General features: G+C 47.7%; 1 protein-coding gene across 3 annotated transcripts in view; it reads right to left on the minus strand.

The window, feature by feature from the left end:
• USP28 (ubiquitin specific peptidase 28) overlaps positions 1-25,136 on the minus strand; it is a 76,944-nt gene that overhangs the window by 17,266 nt on the left and 34,542 nt on the right. The window contains exons 10-20 of one of the 3 annotated variants that reach the window (XM_066606919.1): positions 23,659-23,807; positions 23,119-23,246; positions 21,808-21,903; positions 21,140-21,316; positions 19,151-19,359; positions 18,438-18,508; positions 13,588-13,816; positions 11,078-11,257; positions 10,601-10,740; positions 4,812-4,967; positions 4,407-4,502 (exon numbers count right to left, since the gene is read on the minus strand). In XM_066606919.1, the coding sequence (XP_066463016.1) occupies positions 4,407-4,502; positions 4,812-4,967; positions 10,601-10,740; positions 11,078-11,257; positions 13,588-13,816; positions 18,438-18,508; positions 19,151-19,359; positions 21,140-21,316; positions 21,808-21,903; positions 23,119-23,246; positions 23,659-23,807 (1,631 nt within the window). Of the gene's footprint in view, positions 1-4,406; positions 4,503-4,811; positions 4,968-10,600; positions 10,741-11,077; positions 11,258-13,587; positions 13,817-18,437; positions 18,509-19,150; positions 19,363-21,139; positions 21,317-21,807; positions 21,904-23,118; positions 23,247-23,658; positions 23,808-25,136 lie in introns of all 3 variants that reach the window. The other 2 variants (XM_066606918.1, XM_066606920.1) reach the window with 2 other exon arrangements.

Raw genomic sequence — 25,136 nt, forward strand, 5'->3', positions numbered from 1 at the left:
GCCAGATCCGTCAGGTATAATGGGGCCCCACATGCTGTACTATTCCTCCCAACATATGTGGCAAAACTGCCAACGGAGGCTCCAAGCACGTCTTTGGGGGTACTATGTTCAAACGTCTCGTCATATTTGGTTGAGAGGGTTGAGAGATACTGATATAGCTTTTTTTTTTTTCCCATCTAAATAAAACCAGATATTGGTACATATTTTTTTGTGCATTTCTAATCTATTTTTATTGACGATTAATTATTGTGGGACATTGGAAAAACATCAGCAAAACATTTTAAAAATATGCTTAATATAAAAACTTGATTAAAATTTTTTTTTTAAAAAAAAAAGGTTAATTTGTTTTCATAAATCTTCCCTTTAACCCCTTGAGTGGCAGGTTTCCTACCACCCTGTCGTGCCCACCAGGGCAGGTTTTTTAAAATGGTCTAATCATTGAATTTCAACTAATTTTGCAGTTGCGTCTCAAGAGCCATAACTTTTTCATTTTTCCATTGACATGGCCATATAAGGGCTTGTTTTTTGCGGGACAAGTTGTGATTTTTTTTAAACAAGGGGGAGGAAAAAAAGAAATGGGGAAAAAAGAAAAGGGGCCATGTCATTAAGGGGTTAAATAATGTATTAACTTCCTTCTCTGGGTCATTACGACGCATGGATACCACATGTGTGATTGTATTTTTGATTTTTTTACAAAGTAAAGGGAGAAAAGTGTTTTTATTTTTTTTATAATTTTTTTTTTTGTTCCTTTAGGGGACTTCCACAGGGACCCATCAGGACCCCCTGATCACATTCCAGGGGTCCGATGGTGACAGCCCTTTACATGCTGCAGTGACAGCCATTTACATGCTGCAGTCACAGACTGCAGCATGTAAAGGGTTAACACAGCAGAGATTGGAGGTTTTCTCTGATCTCTGCTGTAAGAGCTAGTACCTAGCTGTCCTCTGACAGCCAAGCACCAAGCTCTCCCTGCCACAGAGACCATCGGCTTGCTTCTGACAAGCCGATGGTCTCTATGGCAACCTATAAACAAAGCAGGAGGTTGCCAGCATATCGGCAATATCTTCTGCTGGTTTTTCAAAGCCCTTGCTTTGTTCTCTGTGGGTCTGTGCAGGCAGAGCACAATGTAACAGCTTGTGGCACTGTGCTCTGCAGCTCCCATAGTGATACATAGCCCGGAAATCTTCCCGGCTCTGTCGCTATGAGCAGTGGAGCTCGTCCTGGAAAATTTCCGGGCGTGCCACTCAAGGGGTTAATCTTCAATCCTGTTTACCAGGCCTTCAACGCAGAATGTGGACCAACAAAAAGGATCCAACGTGACCGACTTTTCAGGTAAACTGTTGAGTATCAGACGATGCAAATTGAGCGTTTATGCGAAAACCATGCCCAGAAGTGAAGTTCGGGCAGCTTTACCTCCTACAATCAAACACTATGGGGGGAAAACCGTGCCACTTTTTATAGTAAGAGACCTGCTGACTATGAGCAAGTGGTTCTAATAATGCAATAAGTAATGAAGACTGCCCGCATAGCCTACACCCCCGAAACCCGAAATCTGCAGGGTCTCAATGTTAGTCACCATTAGCTTATCATTTTGGCCAGTCGCTATTTTCTGCTTTTGTAATTCCTCCTGTTTAATCTGCTCTTTCATTGTTCAGTTGGCACATCCACAATATGACTGGCCAAGTATGCAAATGTAATGAAGGCAATGTCCTGGAGCCCGGAAAGAAGATGACTGGTGCTACCACTGCGTTATGGAGAATGGGAACAACCTTCCTGTCTTACACACAGCCAACACATTGTTCCTCGCCAACACAATCCTCGCTTTATGTGCGAATGCCTGGTGTTTGCTTCATACAGATCAATAATCTAAAGCATCCAAGTACGTCCACCGAACCGTACCTGACACCAGCCGTAACACATCAGGGCTGTTTCCCCGACTCCCAAAAGTTTAGACTCCATCAAATCAGCAATATGAGGATACGTACAGTGCAAGTACATGAATTAGACCCGTGACCCAAGAGTGCAGCATAAAACCACGTAAGCACGTTTTCCGTGGATCAGTTGCACTGTGAATCTACATTTTAATTAGGAAATTGAGCAATTTGAATGACTTCCAACGAGCCATGGTCATCGGGGGAAGACTGGCCGGGGCCAGGATTTAATACATTGCCAACTTTTCTTGGGTTCTCTTGTACAATGGTCTGGAGAGAATACAGAGAATAGTCTGATCAAGAAAAAACATCCAGCGAAAGGGGATCAAATGGATGGAAACAACTCGTCATCGAAAGGGGGCAGATGATGTCAAGTATTGTTTTGACAAAATAGGTGGTGAAGAGTCAAGTAAACTGCAGCCAAATACAACGCTGGGGATCCAACACCACACGCCTGAATGCCCAGATACAATGCTGGGGATCCAACACCACACGCCTGAATGCCCAGATACAACGCTGGGGATCCAACACCACACGCCTGAATGCCCAGATACAACGCTGGGGATCCAACACCACACGCCTGAATGCCCAGATACAACGCTGGGGATCCAACACCACACGCCTGAATGCCCAGATACAACGCTGGGGATCCAACACCACACGCCTGAATGCCCAGATACAACGCTGGGGATCCAACACCACACGCCTGAATGCCCAGATACAACGCTGGGGATCCAACACCACACGCCTGAATGCCCAGATACAACGCTGGGGATCCAACACCACACGCCTGAATGCCCAGATACAACGCTGGGGATCCAACACCACACGCCTGAATGCCCAGATACAAAGCTGGGGATCCAACACCACACGCCTGAATGCCCAGATACAAAGCTGGGGATCCAACACCACACGCCTGAATGCCCAGATACAACGCTGGGGATCCAACACCACACGCCTGAATGCCCAGATACAAAGCTGGGGATCCAACACCACACGCCTGAATGCCCAGATACAAAGCTGGGGATCCAAGCAACACGCCTGAATGCCCAGATACAAAGCTGGGGATCCAACGCAACACGCCTGAATGCCCAGATACAACGCTGGGGATCCAACGCAACACGCCTGAATGCCCAGATACAACGCTGGGGATCCAAGCAACACGCCTGAATGCCCAGATACAACGCTGGGGATCCAACGCAACACGCCTGAATGCCCAGATACAACGCTGGGGATCCAAGCAACACGCCTGAATGCCCAGATACAACGCTGGGGATCCAAGCAACACGCCTGAATGCCCAGATACAACGCTGGGGATCCAAGCAACACGCCTGAATGCCCAGATACAACGCTGGGGATCCAGGCAACACGCCTGAATGCCCAGATACAACGCTGGGGATCCAAGCAACACGCCTGAATGCCCAGATACAACGCTGGGGATCCAAGCAACACGCCTGAATGCCCAGATACAACGCTGGGGATCCAAGCAACACGCCTGAATGCCCAGATACAACGCTGGGGATCCAAGCAACACGCCTGAATGCCCAGATACAACGCTGGGGATCCAAGCAACACGCCTGAATGCCCAGATACAACGCTGGGGATCCAAGCAACACGCCTGAATGCCCAGATACAACGCTGGGGATCCAAGCAACACGTCTGAATGCCCAGATACAACGCTGGGGATCCAACCAACACGTCTGAATGCCCAAATGCAACGCTGGGGATCCAACCAACATGTCTGAATGCCCAACTCGCCGTTCCTTAGCATAGATAGACTATAGCAGCAGATGACCAGTACCAGATCTATTACTGTCTAAGGAAAACAGAAAGGTGAGACCCCAGTGGGCAAGAGCGCGCAAAAATTGTATCACTGAGTAATGAAAAACCATCGGCTGGTCAGATGACTTCAGATTTCTGTTGCAGCATCCTGATGGGAGGTCAGAATTTGGCGCGTGAATGTATGAATTCTGTCGGCTGTTCCGAGTACGTCAGCACCTCCATCTGATCTGTGACAACTACAAGAAGCTTCCCTGTCCGCAAGGGCCAATATTCCTACATAGTGCAATCTATGCCGCAATGAGTTTCTGCAGCTCTGAAGGCCAAAGGAGGTCCAACTTTCTGCTAAATGGGGGTCCCATTAAAAAAAAAAGCAAAAAAAAAAAAAAGCCATACAGTATAGATTAGATATTAATTGGGCTTGACAAACTAGGCAAGATTTATCAAAACTAATGTAGGAGATAAACTGACGTGCTATTAGCAACCCACCATATCTCACCCTTCAGAATGCTTACCCAGAGGAAACTACTCCATTATTTCCCCATTCAATAATTGTGATAAATCTTCCCCTAGAACTAGTCACAGCACTAATAAAAAGATAGCTGTCCAATCCAAGATTCAATGTTGTTAGTATTCACAGCAATGTCCAAAATGTGAGCGTCCAGGTTGTTAGTACACAGCAAAACCTTAAGATACCTTAACAAGCCCTGCTTCAGGTCCGTCACGCTCAAAGACCTGGCGGGCCTTCAGTATGGCCAGGATGACACCTTGCATCGCAGGGCACAGCATGGTCTATCACAGCAGGCGGACGAATGGAGGGAGAAAATAAAATACATGAGAAGGAAAAGAAAAAGCAGCGAGACCCCCATCTGAGAGCGCAAGGAAAGTTCCCGCAGTGCTACTATCCCAAACCAGCAGCGTCTGCTGCCGAACTAACAATGTATTATGTTCTCAGGCAAGACTGCGCCAAAGACAAGGCTTGTAATTGAAATAAGTATCATCATTACCCATTACAGAATGTATGTGCCAAGCATTCATGTGTTAAAGAGCTGACCCTACTGTGTGACAAATGAATGGAGTTGGAGCTCTCCTGCTCTGTACCTCCTCATTATAGCCATCAGCATCCGATCTAACAAGTATCTTTCCCACAGTGGGGATCTCTACTTCGGAAAGCTGGGAGCTGGGCTGCTTCTCCCCTGTCTGATTAGAGAGGACGGGTTCGGGCTGACTGGGCTCCTCTGGCTCGGGATTGGTCGGCTGCGACAGCGGAAAAGAAAAAGTATAAAACAGACAGGTTGGAAAGAGTTAAAAAGTTAGAAGACTAGCACAGAGATATACAATAAGAGAACAGATGACGGGGGAAGGTGATCGGTTATCCACCAGCGGTTTGTAGCGTTGGCTGCAATATCTCCATTATACAATGACCTCAGGCAAACATATAATATATACTAACCAATACAAACAGTCCACAATGCTGATCTCAATTAACAACCCCTAAAAGGGAGTCTGTCAGCTGGAACATACTGTCCAAACTGCAGGCAGATGTTATAGAGCGGGAGGAGCTGAGCAGATTGTATATATAGTTTTATGGGGACAGATTCAGTAGAACTTGTGTTTTATTCATTTATATCTCTGCACATTCAGAGCTTAAAGCGGTTTCCCAGGAAACCCTATTGATGACCCATCCTGAGGATAGGCCCTCAATAGTTGATGGGCTGGTGTCAGTCACTCGGGACGCGGACCGATCAGCTGAGCGCACACATGGTGTCAGCGCCGCAAATACACAGTGGTCGGAGCGGAAGCCTCCGCGACGACTTTTGCGTAGTGACCGGTGCGTCTCTCATTGAAGGCACAAAAACAAAACAGGGAAAAGTGCGCAAAAACTAGATTTTGTAAGAACTTACCGTAAAATCTCTCTCGTCTTGTTCATTGGGGGACACAGCAAAGAGCTTGGGTATAGCTTCTGCCACTAGGAGGCGACACTAAGCATAAAAGTGTTAACTCCTCCCACTAGCTATACCCCCCTGCAAGCAGCATGCTAACTCAGTTTGTATGCAAGCAGTAGGAGCAGCCAGTAGGATATAATAGATAATAAATAACAATACTCACAAAGTGTAACACATGCGACTGCACTGAAGACCCTCCAGGCAAGAGGAGTATACGTTACAGTCCTAATACCAGACTGGGTGGGTGCTGTGTCCCCCAATGAACAAGACGAGGAAGATTTTACGGTAAGTTCTTACAAAATCTAGTTTTCTCGTCTGTATCACTGGGGGACACAGCAAGACCATGGGACGTTATAGAGCAGTACCCAATAGGGCGGGAAAATACAAGAAGCCGCATGTGTAAGGAAGCAATCCCTTTCCTTAACTGCAACTAACCTTAATGGATGCCTAGGCATCCAGTATGCTCAGAGATGGAGCCTAAAGGGGCCCAAGTAACCGCCCCATGCATCCTCCAGGGGAAAACCTCCTGATAAGGATCTTCCAACGAGGCCCCGCCGTCCAAGTACTATGAGCCGTAAACGGCCTGAGAATATAACTGCCTGGCACTGTAACCTTGAACTGCCACGAAGCAGAGCCCGTGCAATGAGTCTCGGATTTGCCGAGATTACCAGCAGCGCGACTGAAGACTGCTACCTGAGAGAGTTCCCTTTGCGAAGTCAGACCGAGTCCATTTGCCACCAGAGCGTTCCTTGCAACGGGGCACTGCGAGAAAGGTGCCCACCGGATACTTCATTGAAGTGGATCCTGACACCAGCGGCAGAATATACACCAGGTCAATAACGACCTTCTCCTGATGACAGCCTTGGCACAAAGTCAGCATCCAAAACACTGTGAAGCCATCAGCGTCGAATCTTCAGGGAGTTGTATGCCTTCCAACATTCGACCTAGTTGTACATCAGCTTCCATATAACTCCAGGTTATCAATATCACTTTTCCAGTCCCGCTGCGAGGATGGGAGCAGGCGCATCCGGACGCCAATGAAGAAGACACTCTTTGTGCTCCATAACCGCTTCTGGTCAAGGACCCGTGTTGCTCATCGCTGAAAGAACTTGCGACAAAAGGTTCCTGGTTACCTTGGAGGAGTCATCCTTGCAGCTGACCAACACTAAAATGTGGGTGACCCAATACCCCAAGTCTGAACTCTGGTCCCAGGCCGCCTACCTGAAGCGTAGCCTGGCTCTAATGCTGTGTACCCGTACGGCCCCATCCATGCCGTTGACTACTTGGTTAGCTGTAGAGCGAAAAGGATCCTTGAACCCCATAATCTTGTGTCAATGCCCACAGCATGCACCCTTGCATTGAGTCTTGGGTTTCCAACGAAGTCTAGCCTTGTAGAGGGACTGACGGGTTAGCTAACTCGGGTTGGCCCTGTACCAACCTATCGGAGCAATCGCATGAACCACTTAGCACAAGAAATTGGCACTGCGGCAAGGACCCACCAATACGGGAATCTCGCTGGTCCTCTTCGAGGTAACCTCAGTAGTAGAAAGGGACGACCCCCAAGGATTGCCTACAGTACAAGCATAGCATGTCTCACAGACCCCTACAAGCATAATGCAGGCTGCACGCAGGAGGGTTACAGCGTGTTCCTGGATCCATCCAACTTAACTCCGTTGTACGTGTTAACTTCCTTATGCGATCCGTCACAAATGCTAAAGTAGCTAAAGTATGGGGGAAAGTGGGTTGTTCTACACCCATCAGGGGCAGCAGGGCACTCTGTCTCAACCAGTATCATGCCTGTAGACTATCCACGTCCGAGCGTACGCGGCTGATAGAACTAGCCGTCTAGATTCCTAGAAAAAAAAATCCAAGGTGACTTGCAATTCAGAGACCGCCCGAAAGGGAGCGTCTCACAGCTGATCAGCATGTCATAGATCTGACCGAAGGGGAGCTCTCCAGATGTATCTATAGTCCCCCCAGCTCGCTGACGGAGTCGGGACCCAGAATCGCCACTGGGTCCCGCGGCCGGCACAAAAGGGGCTGCAGGCTGCCCACCGAGGGCCGCGGACGGTCCTGCGAAAGAAGCTGCAGTCGGCCACACAGAGCCGCGGGCAGCACACAAGAACAGCGGGGCCGGGGGCGGCAATGGAATCGCTCCAGGGTCCGCACAGGCAGCCGGAACCGCAGGGGGGCCCGCAGGAGCTGCGGGCGGCACAAGGCGTCGAACACAAAAAGAAAAAAAAAAAGAAAGGCATTAAGCCACAAGCGGCCGGCACACCAAAAACAGCAGGGACCAAACAGGAGCTGCAGGCTGCACCAGGCGCGCAGCCCATACCAAGAGCAGGCAACGCACAACAAGCAGCAGTATACACTGGCCCCTAGTCACGGGCGAAGCTAAAAACTCACCTGGTGGCACCCATTACGGTCCGCACGGCGGCATGCTAACAAAATAAAACCGCGTACTTACCTCTTGACCGAGGTAGGGTGGTCTCCTGGCTCCAGCAGAGCTTTTCCCAACCATTGCCTGCCTTTGATGGGGCAGGGGATGCTCGACCATAAGAAAGGGGGGGGGGCTCTATGGCTGGCGGGTCACTCCGTTTGGGGGCAGAGTGTGCCTCCTTGTCTTCTGAGGGGACCAGGCAGACAAAGGGTTGGGTTCACCTCTGTTCGCCCTCCTCGGTGGGTTAACAGGATGAGTCCTGCCTCCCCGTTATTCCCTGGTCTTCCGGAGAAAAAAAAAAAAAAAAAGATTAAAAAAATAGTCTCAATAGGAGCGATGGTCCTGCCTCCTAGACACTAAGCAAAAAACTGAGCTAGCATGCTGCTTGCAGGGGGGGGGGGGGGGGGGGGGTTATAGCTAGTGGGAGGAGTTAACACTTATGCTTAATGTCGCCTCCTAGTGGCAGAAGCTATACCCAAGGTCTTTGCTGTGTCCCCCAATGATAACAGACGAGAAAACGTTTTTTTTCTTTTATTATAAAAAATATAATTATATTTTTTAATGTCCCTTTAGAAAACCTGAACTTGTGATCTTCTGATCCCTCAGGTAAAACATTGTGGTAGTTCTGTATTATCACTATTGTTGCCTAGATAAGCAGACCTGGACGCCACTAACTGGCATCCTGTTGCCATGGCACCCTATGGCCCCTCGTAATTTTACGGCAGAGGGCTGAAGACATTGAGGAAGCGATATCTGTCCGTAAAACGTCATACGTGCCGCAGTCAACATTGATCGCAACATGTTCTCACCGATCCCTGCCATTACTATCGGTCTCAACCAGACCGCACAGGCTCAGCTACGTCGTTTTGCCCTAACTTCCCCTTCCCATGATGTATGTTTACGTCACGGGGGGCAAGGGGGTGAAAACCATCAGCAGCATTGTGTAGGAGAAGCTAAATGTGGAAACATACCTTTGTCATCATTGATACAGGTCCAATTGCTGACTTAAGTTGTTTTTGTTTTTAATCACCTATGCACATGAGCTTGCCAATGTTCAAGATCTTATTGGTAAATCCTGACCCACGCCTTTGCATTGGTGTTCACGGACAGCTCAAGCATTGTTTTACATCACTCTGTTCGCCATTGAAATCTGGTACATGGGATCCCAAGATGGCGCATGCGCAGTACTGCAAGTCACTGAGGCTCCTGCCACTGCAGGGAGGGCGCTGTGCATCTACAAGTGTCAAAGAGTGATGTAGGGCAATGCTGGAGCCGTGAATTAACACCAAGCGGGAGGAACAGAGCAGGGTTTACTAAGGAGAGCCGAAGCACTTGCCTGCTCTGGGCCATCCACTAGGCGCTTATCAGCTCACTTGCACATGTGAGAAAGGTTTGTTTTCTAGGCAATTAGTCCTCTATTAATGGAGACAAAAAGAAGTAACGAATCTATTTAAGGCTCCTTTTACACAGAGTGATTTATTGTGCGCATGAGCGAACTCTTGTCATCCTCCTGCCTGTATATATACAGACAAATTGTTCACTTGTAAGTTGTTCAGTCATTCACTGTACCAGTGAATGTGAAAGACTAAACGATCGATGTTCACATACAACGGCGTGTAAACGAGCGATCATTTTTATGCCTCATAAGTAGTAAACAAATTCTCGTTAAGTCGTTCAATCATTAGCAGTGTTTACACTGGACGATTATTGTTCTAATTCGCGTGATCCAAAAGAGTTTTTGAACGACACTTGTTATGTGTAAAAGGGCTTAAAGTCCCTACTGGGTGCCGTTAGAGGTCTTAGGAGAAGAAACATCTGACAAACCCCCTTTAAATAGGCTACAGCCATTTAAATTTCCAGTACATTGCATTCACTCAACATTTCACAAGGGTAGGGGTATAACTACCAATCGCTCTGTAAATAAAGACTAGAGATGAGCGAGCGTACTCGGAAAAGCACTACTCGCTCGAGTAATGTGCTTTATCCGAGTATCTCCCCGCTCGTCCCTGAAGATTCGGGTGCCGGCACGGAGCGGGAAGCTGCGGGGGAGAGCGGGAAGGAACGGAGGGGAGATCTTTCTCTCCCGCCCGCTCTCCCCTGCTCCCCGCTGCGACTCACCTGTCAGCCGCACCCGAATCTTCAGACCCGAGCACAGCGATACTCGGATAAAGCACATTACTCGAGCGAGTAGTGCTTTTCCGAGTACGCTCGCTCATCTCTAATAAAGACCAATCAGGACAATATAGGTGCTACTACTGTCAGGGGTCCGGGCAGATAAGGTGCCCAAGCTGACCTTTGTGCTGCCACCGGACAGTTTCTACACGGGATCTATGAAGTATTACTTAGCAAATGATTGGGCCCTATATAACAGATGTGTGAATTGGAAAGAACTGGAAAAACATGTCTGTAGGGGCAGTGGGCACACCAGGCAAGAAGACATTGGTAGGTGTTAAAATCTGGATCACTTCTAATCGACTGGGATTTCTACAAAGTCCAATATTTACCTCTTCTAGCGCGGCCTCCACTCCGTTTTTCTCATAGGACTCAGCAGTTTTGGTAATGGCGAGAGCTGTCTGTTCTTTGGTGATCATGGCATGTTCTGATGACAAGGATCTATTGAAGTCCCCACTACACAGAGCTGTGCCTACAAACAGACTATAGTCTAAGATAAGACAGACAAAACGGAGGCGACTGAAGCATCAGGGAGCTAAAGATGTACAGAGAGTATAGGGAGGATCTGAAGGACAGGTCTATACCATCTATACCCGCCATTCACACCATGCTACGGTGTAGTCCCGTTCTCCTAGGCTCTACAATATAAAAATCAGACTGGTAATAAGTCCGTAACATTATATATGGAGTTTTAATCACTAATAGGTTTACAAAATGACATACAAATGAAGTTACCGGCCAACCTTCATCAATAAGGTCTCAGTCTACTGCCATTATACAAGGAGAGTCCAAGAAGTGCAATGATTTACCATCAGACAAGATCTCCTCTTCTGAAGTGGGCACGGGCTCCATTTGTGGGATCTTGCAGGAATGAGCTTCCTGCCATCCTTCCACGTCATGTTCAAAGCTTTGGTTGTCCTCTCTAATACAGTGTGCAAAGCCTGGTGGCAGACTGCTGATTTTATCTTCCAGTTGTCCCGTTTCCTGGTCTGTAGAATGGATGAAAAAAATAATGGAATTAAAACAATTCTACAAGTCAAGCTGCCCACACAATACATCAAGTTGGATGAACCTGCAGATTTTGGAGAGATCGGTGGTTATCTAATGCATGGCATGGCTTCTCAGACTGCAAATGCCGAGGGGAATAAATAGGATTGTTCTCAGTAAGAGAAACAAAATGTCGATATGATACCTTTTAATGGATAACAAAAACAAATGACATTACAGCAAGCTTTCGAGGCCAATTGGGCCTCTTTCTAGCTTGATGACGCCTTGAAAGCTAGCTGTAACCCGACGAAGAGGGCTCAGTAGCCTTGAAGGCTTGCTGAAATAGGATTTTGTTTTTGTTAGCCATTACAAGCAATATGCTTGAGTCCATGGCCCCGTCTAGACACACACAGAAGTGCCCTATAGATGCATTATTATAGCAGCTAACACCTCTGATGAAGCCATTCCGGGTGATACGCATGGGGTTCATGACCCCCTCTGGACACACAGAAGTGCCTTATGGATGCATTATTATAGCAATATAGATATATTCCAGGAAGAGGTAGTAGACTCCTCAACATTGGTCTAGGTATGTTCCTATTGGGTAATCCTAAATAGGTGTGACTGCACCCTTCAGCTTGGATAGCACTTTACAACTGAGATTGTCTAATCTTGTACATTTACTGTGAGTTATAAGAGGGCACAAAGGTTGCCATTTTGTACTATTTATACATTTTGAACTATTTTGCCTTTTTTGAACTGTGCCCATTACACTTGTGAAAGAAAAAAACCCAGAACCCCCCCAGCATGTCCTAGTTTGTCACATAATACGAACCAATACGGACTACCTTATGGCGATTGTGCCTGTGGCGAATGAACCTGCTCTGCAGCCTTTCAAGTATTGTATATTTTTGGCTGAAATAGCGTAGGTCCTGACGGACATGTGGTGGCCTTGACGTGGCTCGTCGCCTATGCGTTTTGGCCAAAATGCAGAACTAACACCCGCATTTATTAGTATGTATCAGTATTTTTTGTATTTAGTTTGCCTGAGATTTGGGAAACCCCAATATGTCAGCCAGTGTGGCCCACTTTGGAGACACAGGGCAGCCCACTGCTTGTCAGTGAGAGTTGCTATCCTGTATGGTGGGGCACACCCATCTTGGGCATCGTTCACATGTGCGGGCCATGGTAGTTTGCAGTCGCTCCTTTCCACTCTGGGCTGGGTTGAGTGAGTGACTGCATAATAGTCTGCACTCTATGAGGGTATACGGCTATTGCGCCTGCCCTGTGGCGTACGTGCCTGCTCTGCAGCCTTTCAGGTATTGCATGTTTTTGGCTTTTTCAGTGAAGGTCTTTGTTTTTCTCTCGCCTCTGTGATTTTAATACTGGATATGGAGATTTAACATACACATGCGTATTTTCTGTGCACTGCATATTTTACAAGGGTGAAAATATGCACATAATACGTGGGACATACACGCCCGTGTGAGCACCAAGATGTCTGGCAGTAGTTCCTTTTCCTCTCCCTATTGGAATCTATACATGCAAGCTCAGACAACCTGGATGGAACAACCAGGCAGAAAACCCGGACACAGTGTCCCACGGTACCTACCATTTAGAATTTTAGGAATTTGCAATAAAAGAAGATTAAGAAGTGTTTTTAAGGAGCAGCTTTTCTCCTTTTGTTGTTGCTATTCAAGCGGTTTGACTCACGGTCAGCTGGAGCACCTGAAAACCTTCAAGCCAAACCGGTGTAAATGCTACCTACTAACCAGATGAAGAGAACGTTGTGTTATGCGTTTTGACACTTGGAAGGAGTTGTCTAAATTGTACATTTAGGAGCCAAAAGAACCAACATACATCATTTAGAATGAATTTAAAGAGGTTTACACAGACTAAAACGTTGATGACCTATCACTCCAGGATTGGTTATCAATATCAGATTGCTGGGCATCAAATCCTAGCATGCCCACCAATCAGTAGTTTGAAGGAACTGCAGTGCTTGGGCGAGCACCATGGCCTCTGAGGCTGGTAACGTCACGTCTACTGGTCACATGACTTTTGTGCAGCTCGGTCCTCGTCAAGTGAACAGGGCTGAGTTGCAATAGTAGGCACAGCCGCAATGAACAAAGTGTACGGCATTGTACCTAGTATATAGTAAAGAACGATAACCTGAAAAAAGCAGCCTCTTCAAACAGCTTAAGGCGGACCTCCATTCATCTGATACGGATGACCCATCCTGAAGATATGGCATCAACATTTTAGTTTCGAAGCTTTTTTAAAACAATGCATGCATACAAAAAACAAAAAAAAGCCATTCAACGTTACTTACCCTCGATAAGATAAGGCAGTTTATCATTTATGTACATGAGGCAGTAAGCGCTGGCATTCCTCGCACCTCCATAGGAGTCTCTCTCCAGCTCTTCCCAAGTGGCTTCTGTCACAGATATATCATTGTACTTCAACCAGCACTGTCTAGTGTGGCTGTATATGTAAGCCCAGTAGTGCCCAGCAATAGCCTGGCCTTCGTGAACCAGGACCGCATGAAGCCTATATGGAACCTAAAAAAGCATTAATATAATAATGCATTATCTCGGCATGGAAGGAAAACCACTTACAGATGCAGACAAGTTATGTAACTTTCTACGCCGTAGTTTGCCATTTCAATATATTTTCAATGGATTGCATAGAGATGCTTTTCAATTACTTAAAAGAACTTGCCGCAGAAATTCATCACAGTCAATGTAAACTTTACTACATCCGTATATATTGCCTACAAAGTGGGCATAACCAGAGTACAAGTGGGATTAAAGCAGGTGCTTTCCCCATAGTTTGGTGGATCCAAGAAATGCCATGGTGGGAGGGGGGCATTTCATGTCTGGGTCTTAACGCTTTCCAGTCCAATTACCCGCATACTCCTCAGCTCTTATTTATTTTGGGTGGGAAAGCACATTGTGAATTCCTTGGAATTACTCAACAAAAACACATAAAAATGACCTGTAAATACACGTATATAAGTATTACACACATTTATATAAGTCTATGCATTTCTAATTTCTCTAATGAGGTCTCTCTCTATAACAGAGTGCCATACAGAGGCATCCTATAACCGCATACAGTGAGTGTAGCATATGTTTCTAACACTATGCAGGACAGCTCTCTGATGTCAGAGCTCTCCTCTGCATAGTCTTAGAAACATGTATCAGACTTCGCCCGACATGGGAGCTATGCAGGGAAATCTCAATGTTCAACGAGGTCCGATACTGGATTGGAAAGGGTTAATCTGAAACCCATTGGAGGAACATACACCGAACATACTGCAAGCTAGTGCATCTTGAACCATCCGTGCACCACAATCCGAAAAGTACAATAGCTATGAGTGAATGCAGCCTTCTGCTACAATTTACACGAGTTTATGGAGTAAGGGCGCCTTCACACTAGTGTTTTCACGCAAAAGTAAATAGGACTTTCTAAATGTTAAAAATGCATTGCGTATTTCGATGCAGTGCGTTTTTAACATTAGAAAGCCTTATTGACTTTCACGTTTAAAAAAAAAAGCAGCAAAATTGAGTTAAAAAAAAAAAACACACAAGAAAAAAACCCACCGGTGTGAAAGCAGCCTAAGTGATAAGAAATGACAAGAAATCCAAATTGACGCAGGTAACCCCATTCCTAAAATACAGCCACAATTTAGAAGTGATGAGATGGGCACAAAAACAAGACAAAGAAAAAAAAGACGCTGCAAGGTTTCTCAAGACAAGTGCATGAAAACATCTCCCCCTAAAATAGACAAGATAGTGAGAAATGCATACAGAATTGCACTATATGTCCCCGGTGGTCATTCATTTACCCTGCCTCCTAGTCACAAACCTCAGACCAGACCTTTATATGGCTGTAGCTTGTACCCTCCCTAATATACCTCTATTAGCCGTAAATGTACGGCAGGCGGTATATGGTAAGTGTTGCTGCTTGTTTCTGAAAGCCAACACCCACTTGCAATGGCCGCCATCGGAGGTAGCTTTGATCGCAGCTGTTAACTGCTTAGATGCTGCTGTCAAAATGACAAAAAAAAAAAAAAAAATAACACAATTGGTACTGCCACATCCATAAAAGTATGAACTACTGAAATAAAATCATTTACCCTACATGCCTGAACTGTGTTTTTTGGGCTCTCCGCTTCATAAAACAAAAGGAGTAAAAAAAAAAGCGATCAAAAAAAGTTGCATGTACCCCAAAATCAATGAAACCTGCAAAAGCCAGGCTTTCCAACAACCCCATCAATGGAGAAATAAAACAAGTTACGGGTTTTTAGAATATGATGACAGGAGCAATTAGAAGATTATCTTCTGTAAGTAGTACATTAAAAAAAAAAAAAAAAAAAAACAATGGCGCAATTTTTTCCCCCATTTCACCCCTTTTCATGTTTAAAAGTTTTTCTATGCGTTTAATGGTACATTAAAAAGTACTATAAAAAAAAATACAGGACGCAAAAAAACAAGCCATAAACACGGCTACGTTGACAGGAAAATAAAGTTATGGCTCTTGAAAAGTGGGAATGAGAAGGAGAATCTGAGAAAGCAGTCCTTTCATAACTAGAAGAGGGACGGAGCAAGGAAATAGGTTGTCAGCAGACACGTGCCGTCGGCCTTGGCTATGAAGAACTGACATAGAGAACAGAGCGAGAGATGCGATAGGATATTATTTCGGGACGGAGAGGATCTGAATGACAGGTGATGACGTTGGTGACACAGCGGGGTAAGATAATGTCATGTAATTAGAAGCCTTCCCATCACAGGGCCCAGTAATTGTTAGTCCTGCATCGGCGCTGTGTATGCAGTATGCCTGCTCATGCCCATTATATATATAGCTGCAGAAGCTCACTTTAGCAGGATGATGACTGCCGTGCCTCAAATTTAGCCATCGCCAAGACATCCCGGGCTTACGCAGACAGGATTCTCAGCTGTTGACAGCGGGCTAGACTTCATTCATGTTTTCCTACAGCTGACACCACCTTCCTCATCGCTGCGCCTGCTGGACCATGATACAGGGCATTCAGTCCCGATGACGGGGTAAGGCGGCTCTCGTACTGCACACTCAGGCTCTGCTATATTAGGAAATCATACACTGCAAACCTGGAAGGAAACTCCTGTACAAGGCGCACGGTCTCACTTATTGTTTGTATAGTTTTATAATGCAGAACCGACTATAGGATCAATTAGATCACCGGCAGTGGGCTCCATGCAAGAGTGTATGGGACCCTCACTACCGAAAACAGAGCGCAGCTCCTCATCTTTTGCCTTCAAGAATCCAATAGTGATTGATAGCTATAAAGTTCATTAACCTCTCTCATACATGCTTTGTAATAGACCATAGGGAGCAGTTGATAAGGGGGGACAGCGGACGCTCTACAACTACATAGGTTGTACAAATGGGTAACAAATATAATAGAACGCTCCCTGCGCCGGCCGCACCGCAGCCTCCTGGCCCCCGCTCCCCGCGCCGGCCGCACCGCAGCCTCCTGGCCCCCGCGCCGGCCGCACCGCAGCCTCCTGGCCCCCGCGCCGGCCGCACCGCAGCCTCCTGGCCCCCGCGCCGGCCGCACCGCAGCCTCCTGGCCCCCGCGCCGGCCGCACCGCAGCCTCCTGGCCCCCGCGCCGGCCGCACCGCAGCCTCCTGGCCCCCGCGCCGGCCGCACCGCAGCCTCCTGGCCCCCGCGCCGGCCGCACCGCAGCCTCCTGGCCCCCGCGCCGGCCGCACCGCAGCCTCCTGGCCCCCGCGCCGGCCGCACCGCAGCCTCCTGGCCCCCGCGCCGGCCGCACCGCAGCCTCCTGGCCCCCGCTCCCTGCGCCGGCCGCACCGCAGCCTCCTGGCCCCCGCTCCCTGCGCCGGCCGCACCGCAGCCTCCTGGCCCCGCCCCCGCTCCCTGCGCCGGCCGCACCGCAGCCTCCTGGCCCCCGCTCCCTGCGCCGGCCGCACCGCAGCCTCCTGGCCCCCGCTCCCTGCGCCGGCCGCACCGCAGCCTCCTGGCCCCCGCTCCCTGCGCCGGCCGCACCGCAGCCTCCTGGCCCCCGCTCCCTGCTCCGGCCGCACCGCAGCCTCCTGGCCCCCGCTCCCTGCGCCGGCCGCACCGCAGCCTCCTGGCCCCCGCTCCCTGCGCCGGCCGCACCGCAGCCTCCTGGCCCCCGCTCCCTGCGCCGGCCGCACCGCAGCCTCCTGGCCCCCGCTCCCTGCGCCGGCCGCACCGCAGCCTCCTGGCCCCCGCTCCCTGCTCCGGCCGCACCGCAGCCTCCTGGCCCCCGCTCCCTGCGCCGGCCGCACCGCAGCCTCCTGGCCCCCGCTCCCTGCGCCGGCCGCACCGCAGCCTCCTGGCCCCCGCTCCCTGCGCCGGCCGCACCGCAGCCTCCTGGCCCCCGCTCCCTGCTCCGGCCGCACCGCAGCCTCCTGGCCCCCGCTCCCTGCGCCGGCCGCACCGCAGCCTCCTGGCCCCCGCTCCCTGCGCCGGCCGCACCGCAGCCTCCTGGCCCCCGCTCCCTGCGCCGGCCGCACCGCAGCCTCCTGGCCCCCGCTCCCTGCGCCGGCCGCACCGCAGCCTCCTGGCCCCCGCTCCCTGCGCTGGCCGCACCGCAGTTTTCTGGCCTACATCTTTAAGGCACCTAAGAAGCACATATTAAGTACCCTTTCATACTTCATTATGGGAAAGTGGACATTCCCTACTATTTTACTGCACTTGTTGCCTTGAATACCTATTGTACCCATTAATTATCATTCGTTTCAGTGCTATAACACGTTGATAATTCCTATAGTGATTAGCCTTAGACACTTGGCAGCTGAACGCCAGCATGACTGACAGATCTCGGTCTTAAACTCTCCATACAGATGCACACTGGACTTGGCCAAGCCAGCATGTGTTTTGAATGAGTACAGTAAAGCCACCTACCTTCTCTACCCCAACATTTAACGTTAGGGGAGACTCTGAAGCCCTGAGATAGTTGGATGACCTTACAGAGATCAGCGGGTTCAGTTGACACTAATGTACTCTGTATGGTCAGGTTTGATGTTCATTTTTGTACATTTAGGCTGTGTTAGAAGAAGGCTGGTCAACGTTTTGCTTAGGCTTTTCTTAAGAGTAAAGAGTCCAAAATGAAGTTGAAAAAAAGAAAAAAAACCAAAAAACACCTTTACCTGCAGCAGATGAGGATCATTATAAACCTCTCCAATTGTTTTTCTGATGTGGGCTACTGAATTTTTCAAGTCTGATGGAACAAGAAAGCAAAAATTAATACAATTTTACAAGCAGCTTTAAAGGGGTTGTCCCGCGGCAGCAAGTGGGGGTATACACTTCTGTATGGCCATATTAATGCACTTTGTAATGTACATTGTGCATTAATTATGAGCCATACAGAAGTTATAAAAAGTTTTTCACTTACCTGTTCCGCTGCTGGCGTCCTCGTCTCCATGGAGCCCGCCTAATTTTCGCCGTCTAAAATGGTCGAATGGCCAAATTAGACGCGCTTGCGCAGTCCGGGTCTTCTGCTTTCTTCAATGGGGCTCCGTGTAGCTCCGCCCCGTCACGTGCCGATTCCAGCCAATCAGGAGGCTGGAATCGGCAATGGACCGCACAGAAGAGCTGCGGTCCACGGAGGAAGAGGATCCCGGCGGCCATCTTCAGCCGGTAAGTATAGAAGTCACCGGAGCGCGGGGATTAAGGTAAGCGCTGAGCGGTTTTTTTTTTTACGTCCCTGCATCGGGAAAAAAGAAACAACCTTTCCTGCTTTTTATTTCTTTCCTGCTTTCTACCTTTGCTGCCCTGGGTCACAACTATGACTAGCAGAGTACAGAAAGGCCACTCGGCTGGGTGAACAGTCCCTGGCAGGTTAGGTGAAGCCCCACCTCACCTTGAATGTCCTGTTCCACCTCGGCTCTCCACCTCTGTAAGCAGGCCTCCACAGACTGGAGCTCTTCCTCGGTGACGGTCCGGGGAGCTGGGCCGTCCGTAACCATTAAGTGGCTTTGTTCAGAAAGTGATGAGGAGGCACTTTCTAGGGATGGGCTGCAAACTGATGATCCGTCACCGTCCAAATGTTCATTGCATCCATTGGCTAGACTACTGGACAAAACCGAACTAAAATCATCAGGTTGTTATGAAGCAACCAACAAGTTATCTACAGAGAATAAGTCGGAAAATCTGAAATCGCCAGAACAGTCCGAGAATCAGAAGTTCTGTGTCAGACTTTTCAATGTAATATAACTGAGCAGCCATTGCCCACCAGACTCCGCACCGGCCAGCAAGTACGCTCCTCAGTAATCAGGCACGAGACTTTGCCAGATAGTTAACTACTTCACAACCGCATAAAGTAACTTCACATAGTGCAGTCATGCAGAGTGGGCTCCATACTCCGAGGCCTTCAGCTATTTGTCACAGCTGGCAGCCGCCGTCAACTGCCAAGATCTGATTGTGTCAGTTAACTGTTTAGAAGCTGCAGACAGCTGGAAGGATTTCTTTATTTTACTAGGTTGACTTGATGTTGGCTACGCGAACATAACAGGTTTGGAGAAATGGTTGTAAAAGGTCTTAAGAACTGTCAAGCTGAGAATTCAGCTTGAAGTGTTCGCCGTGGATCGTCTTCCACGTTTTGGGGACATGGCGACAGGCGAATTGGTAAACACTTGATATGAACATCGCTCAGCATGGCTTGACTCTCCTCTAACGGCGCTATTGGCTGAAGCACGACCACGTAGCTAGGACTTAACGTAGGAACTTTCACCTGGCCTGACACGTCGCTCAATGTATCAAACTTCATGATTTTACGGCAGCGGTGAGGATGTAGCAAATCTAATCATATCAAAATCCTCTACCAAGGGTAACGCACAGGGGTCAAAGTGAGATGCAAGAAAAAGCCTGCAGACTTTTTTTTTATATTAGAGCTAATTCTTTCTTTTTCGCTATGTACTAAAAGTGAGACTTCCACTACGGGAGCCCGGGGAAGGGGGGGGGGGGGGGGGGGGTCACGTGATTGACAGGAATTCCCTGCTATAGCAGAGCTGCAGGGTCAGCTCTGTCAATGAGTAATGTCCCTACAGTACATGTTTTCCCCTGTAACTGAGGTTCCTATGGATCCCATAGAACAGATATAATTTTTATTGCATCATGAATGCCCTAAAAACTAAAACCCTCGGCAAGTATTTGCCACTGTTTTCAATGGGGAACCTCGCATCGCACGCCAATGTGTTTTATTGTACCATTGAAAACAAATGGCGATGCGTTCCGAGGAACGCAAAAAGATAGGAAAGGACACACAGCGATTTTCCCCTGCACTGCATATGTATATGACTCCATTCAAAAGACTGTGGTTCATATTCGAGCGAGTTTTGTGAGTCTTGCTACGCACACATTTTGTGCGCAACCGTCCTTAGAAGGCAAATCGAAAAAAAATAAAACAAAACAAAATGTCTGGACTTGATGGGGTTATGGTTCCTGGACCATCAGATGCCAGATTAAGGGGATTTTACCGCGCTTCTTTTAAGGTAACACAATATATTTATAAAAGCAGACGCAGTGAACGTAGACGCACTCATCACACACGGCGCATCTGCTCAATTAAATTTTTTGCCTTTTTGATGAAAAGTCTAACACCCGATAATACAAGAGCAAAGTGTGTTTTACTGTTGGAGAAACATTACAAACAATGTAACTCACATCTTGGCCTATTAAAGAAACAAAAAAGCAAGGCATAAAACAAAAATAAAGAACAAATGAGGATAAGGCTTTGTAATCCGCATCAAATAGCACAAAGCAAATTGCTTTTGGCTGTGCAGCACTTCATTTACAAGGTTAGCTAGAACATCTATTTTATAGGTTTGCATTTTACCATAAATGAAATTACCCATTTTCCTGTGGTTGAGTACCGGAGGAACCGGAGTCATCTGCTGAAAGCACCGAGGGATCTGTCACAGCCACAGCATGGCTTCCTGCCGCAGACTTGGTGTTCGCAAACTCCAGCACATACTGAAGCAAATCTGGAAGGGGACATCGGTTGGCGCCAGAACCATATTTTAGGTACCTGGTCAACAGTGGGATGTGCTGAATATTAGTGAACATGACTGAAGTTCAAAGCAAGCAGTTCTACATTTACTGATGATCATTTTCCATAAAGTCCCCTGTAGAGTGGTGGTGGTGGTGGGGGGGGGGGGGGGGGGGGGGAACAAAAAAACCCGCAGCATGCTGTTTTGCGGAATTCGCACAGACGGCCTCCATTGACGTCAATGTAGGCCATCCGACCCATAGCCCATGTACAATTAAAAGTACATATGGGCAGCTGGTACCTGCGTCAATTGCTAAGTGACAACACGGGAAATACAAGTTTAAAAAAAAAAAAAAACAAACTGTACTGCATATGACCGCCTGCGAGCCCTCGCAGTCATCCGCTGGACAGTTAATGGAGGTTAATGGAGCCCGGCCCAAGAAGAAGTTTTATGAAAGTGCAGCGATTCTTTAAATATGACACTCAATCAAAAAGTTTAGGGCAGGAAATGGTTATTGACCTTAGTTTACCTTTCCAGCTTCTGATGAAGGAAGTCAATGTCTTTATTCAGTTTCTTAACCTCCTCCCGTTTCTTCTTAAGAAATTCTTTATTTCTGTATAGAAACCTGAAACAGATTCAGAAGTCAATCACCAAACTTCACCAGCGTGAACAGGAAACTGAAAAAAGAGAAGTTGGATTTACGCATCCAATTAGATGAGCGGATTCTCGTTTGAGCGAGCGAGTGATGTCATCGCTAGTTCGTTCATACAGGCAGATACATGGTCTCCTCGTTCAAATGAGAAATCGTTCAGTCGTTCACATTCGCTCTATAAGAATGAGGGGGGATTGAACGAGAGCTGTTTAAGCCGAACAATAAGCAAACGAGCCGAGCATGGCTTCTATGCCTGCATCGAGGAAAAGCAAACGATTCTCGTTAGTCAATGGTTTGCATTTAGACTGAATAATTATTGTTCACTATGAACGATAATTGTTCCTTTATTTCATTACAGCGCATGACATGTTGGCAGTGGGCGATGATGCAGCAATATCCCGTGATACTTTCACTGTGCTCGCAGCGAAAGTATCGCATGACGGATGGCTTCCATCGACTACAAAGGAAGCCGGCTGCGCGTTTTCCTGTTGCATTTAGAACATGCCGCAATTTTTTTTCACACTGCGGAATTTTGCGGTGGAATTCTGCAGAATGAACATTGAGCTATTCGGTTCAATAGATCGTAAATGTAAAACGCTGCGGGAGAGGGGTGGCGGTCACGCAGTGTTTTACAGCTCTGGAGCTGGCGGTGACCCAATGTACCGCCGTGTATGGCGACAAAGTTGTACTGCGCATGACAGCGCATTTCAAGCACGATGTCATGTGCAGTATACCTGTTTTTTTTCTTTTTATATTTCCCCCATAGCGACGGCGCATATACATGCCACCCAAAAGCAATGTAATTGCGTATGGGTGTATGTAAATATGAGCCCATGGAAAACAATGGGCGCTATCTCATGTATACACATGTCAAAATAGAACATGTTTTTTTTCCCCTCTCTTTCAGGGTGTGCGGTCACGTATCGCTCAATTCCGGCACGCTAATGTGATCGGAACGGCATAAGATAATGTTGTTGATTGCCTGTGAGTAACGACGTATTACACAGGCATACAGTGCCCGCATAATACATGCTAATCATATGCCCGTGTGGGGGCCTCCCTAACTGCGCTAGATACAACAAAAGATAATTTAAGTAACAGTCAACATGTCAACTTTGAATGTGAACACTACATGTGTAGGAACATACCGCCACATCATCACACACAAACCCATTCGCATGCATGTACCTGTCCATATAAATAATCTCCGGGAAGTCGAGCTTATTGTGAATCTTTTCTGGCAGTCCCAGCGATTGATTATATTCAAACCGTGACAGTTCAAAGGTTAACACCGGAGGTAGTTTTGTAAACCAGCGCTGCAAAAGAAGAGACACGAAGTAATGAGAAGACACTAAAATGGTTAAATCACACTGATGGCAGCTAGCCAAACGCAGCGTTCATCTGGGCTTCACGTCTGCTTCATTTTAACGTGGCGTATTCTTAAAACAGAATACCAAAAAGGGATGTTCTACTATAACCCGGAATAGCAGACGCGGCGTCCGCAGGGCTGTGCCGTGACCGGCCGCTGTGAACACGTCGGGTCTCAAGTTCATTTTGCCCATTTATTGCAGGGGGAAAATATCAGTCAAAAATGAAAAAAATATTAAGATGTAACTACTTGTCAGTCAGTTCTGAAATAACTAGAAGACACCAGCAGAAGACACCGACAGGGAAGCTGCTAATACTAAACGATGAAGGTAAAGCACAGAGACACAACCACCTACTAACCTCTTGCCGGTACCGCATGGTTTTGCCGCTGTGGATGTGCTCAATCTCCCCCTCTGACATCGCTCCTTCCAGGCACTGATTTAAGTTGTTGAATCCATTTACTTGAAGGGGGTATTGCCCAAAGGTTTCAACATTGGAGAAGGTTTTATCTGTTGCGATACAAACGTCACAATTAAATGACGCATTTAACGGGCCCACGTACCGGAGGTTGGAGGGCTTCACAGCAGGAAGAGCAAGAAAAAAAAGGTTGAAAGTTATAGAAACACATGTACCGAAAAAATCTGTTGCCGATTTCTATGTAAATTGCACTGCAAATCCAGGTTTTAGACAGAAGAGTGTTCAGCTGACACTATTACTGGCCATTATAGGACTTGTATCCTAACCAGTATTCCTATCTGCAGGCTGTAGCTCTAATTTTCAGTTTTCTCTGGCAGCAAGTCAGTGTGAGTCATTCTCCCCTCCTCTCTCTGGACTTCAATGAGCAGAACATGTTATCACACCCTCCTCTATTACAGGTGGACAAAAAAATAAAATAAAATAATGGCAGCAAATTAGGCGTAAGAGACCCCTAGTGGCCTGCAATTTAGAGGGATTTTTCTGCACAAAAATGTAATTTTAGGTAAATAACTTGTGAAAGTGCAGATCCATTTATCACATTGGCCTTAAAACTCCCACTTTCCAGTTGTCAGTCTTCCTTGAGCCAATGCAGACTAGTTGCTATGAGGTCTCCCTAAGGGCGCATTCAGACGACCGTATATCGTCCACCGGCCGATATACTGCGTCTCTCTGCAGGGGGTGGAGGCTGGAAGAGGCGGGAGCAGTGCTCTGAGCTCCCGCCCCTCTCTGCCTCCTCTCTACCCCCCTGCACTATTTTCAATGAGGAGAGGCAGGGCGAGGGCGGGGCTAATTCCCAAAGCTTAGCCCGGCCCGCCTCCTCATTGCAAATAGTGCAGGGGGGCGGGAGCTCAGATCACTGCTCCCGACTCTTCCAGCCTCCACCCCCTGCAGAGAGAGCCGCCGTATATCGAGCGGTGGCCGATATACGGTCGTCTGAATGCGCCCTTACACAGCACACAAAGGAGGAGAGCAGGATATTGTTTTTACATAGAAAGACTAATCATTCAGTGTAATTGCATGCATCGTCTGAATGACGAGCAAGAAGTCGTTCGCTTCTTGTTCAGTTTCTGGTTGCAGAAAACTGAATGGTGGATCGTTCCATGTAGACAGGCAGTCGCTCACTTATGAACTGCCTGCTTACTGCGAATTGAGGGGGCTGAGCATGATCCCCTGCCTGCTCCACCTCCATTTCACACAGTGATGCTTGTTCCTGTGTAAAAAGCAGAGGAACGATTATCACTGGATCCACCTGCTGGGTATTGGTTGTCTGACAGATAGTCCTGTGTAAAAGTATCCTTCCTCTCGGTAGCACACCCTCCTAAGTGACATCATCATGTTACTGTGATGGGATTTGATTAGCT

This window comes from Eleutherodactylus coqui, chromosome 6 (assembly GCF_035609145.1).
Source record: "Eleutherodactylus coqui strain aEleCoq1 chromosome 6, aEleCoq1.hap1, whole genome shotgun sequence".
Lineage (NCBI taxonomy): Eukaryota > Metazoa > Chordata > Amphibia > Anura > Eleutherodactylidae > Eleutherodactylus > Eleutherodactylus coqui.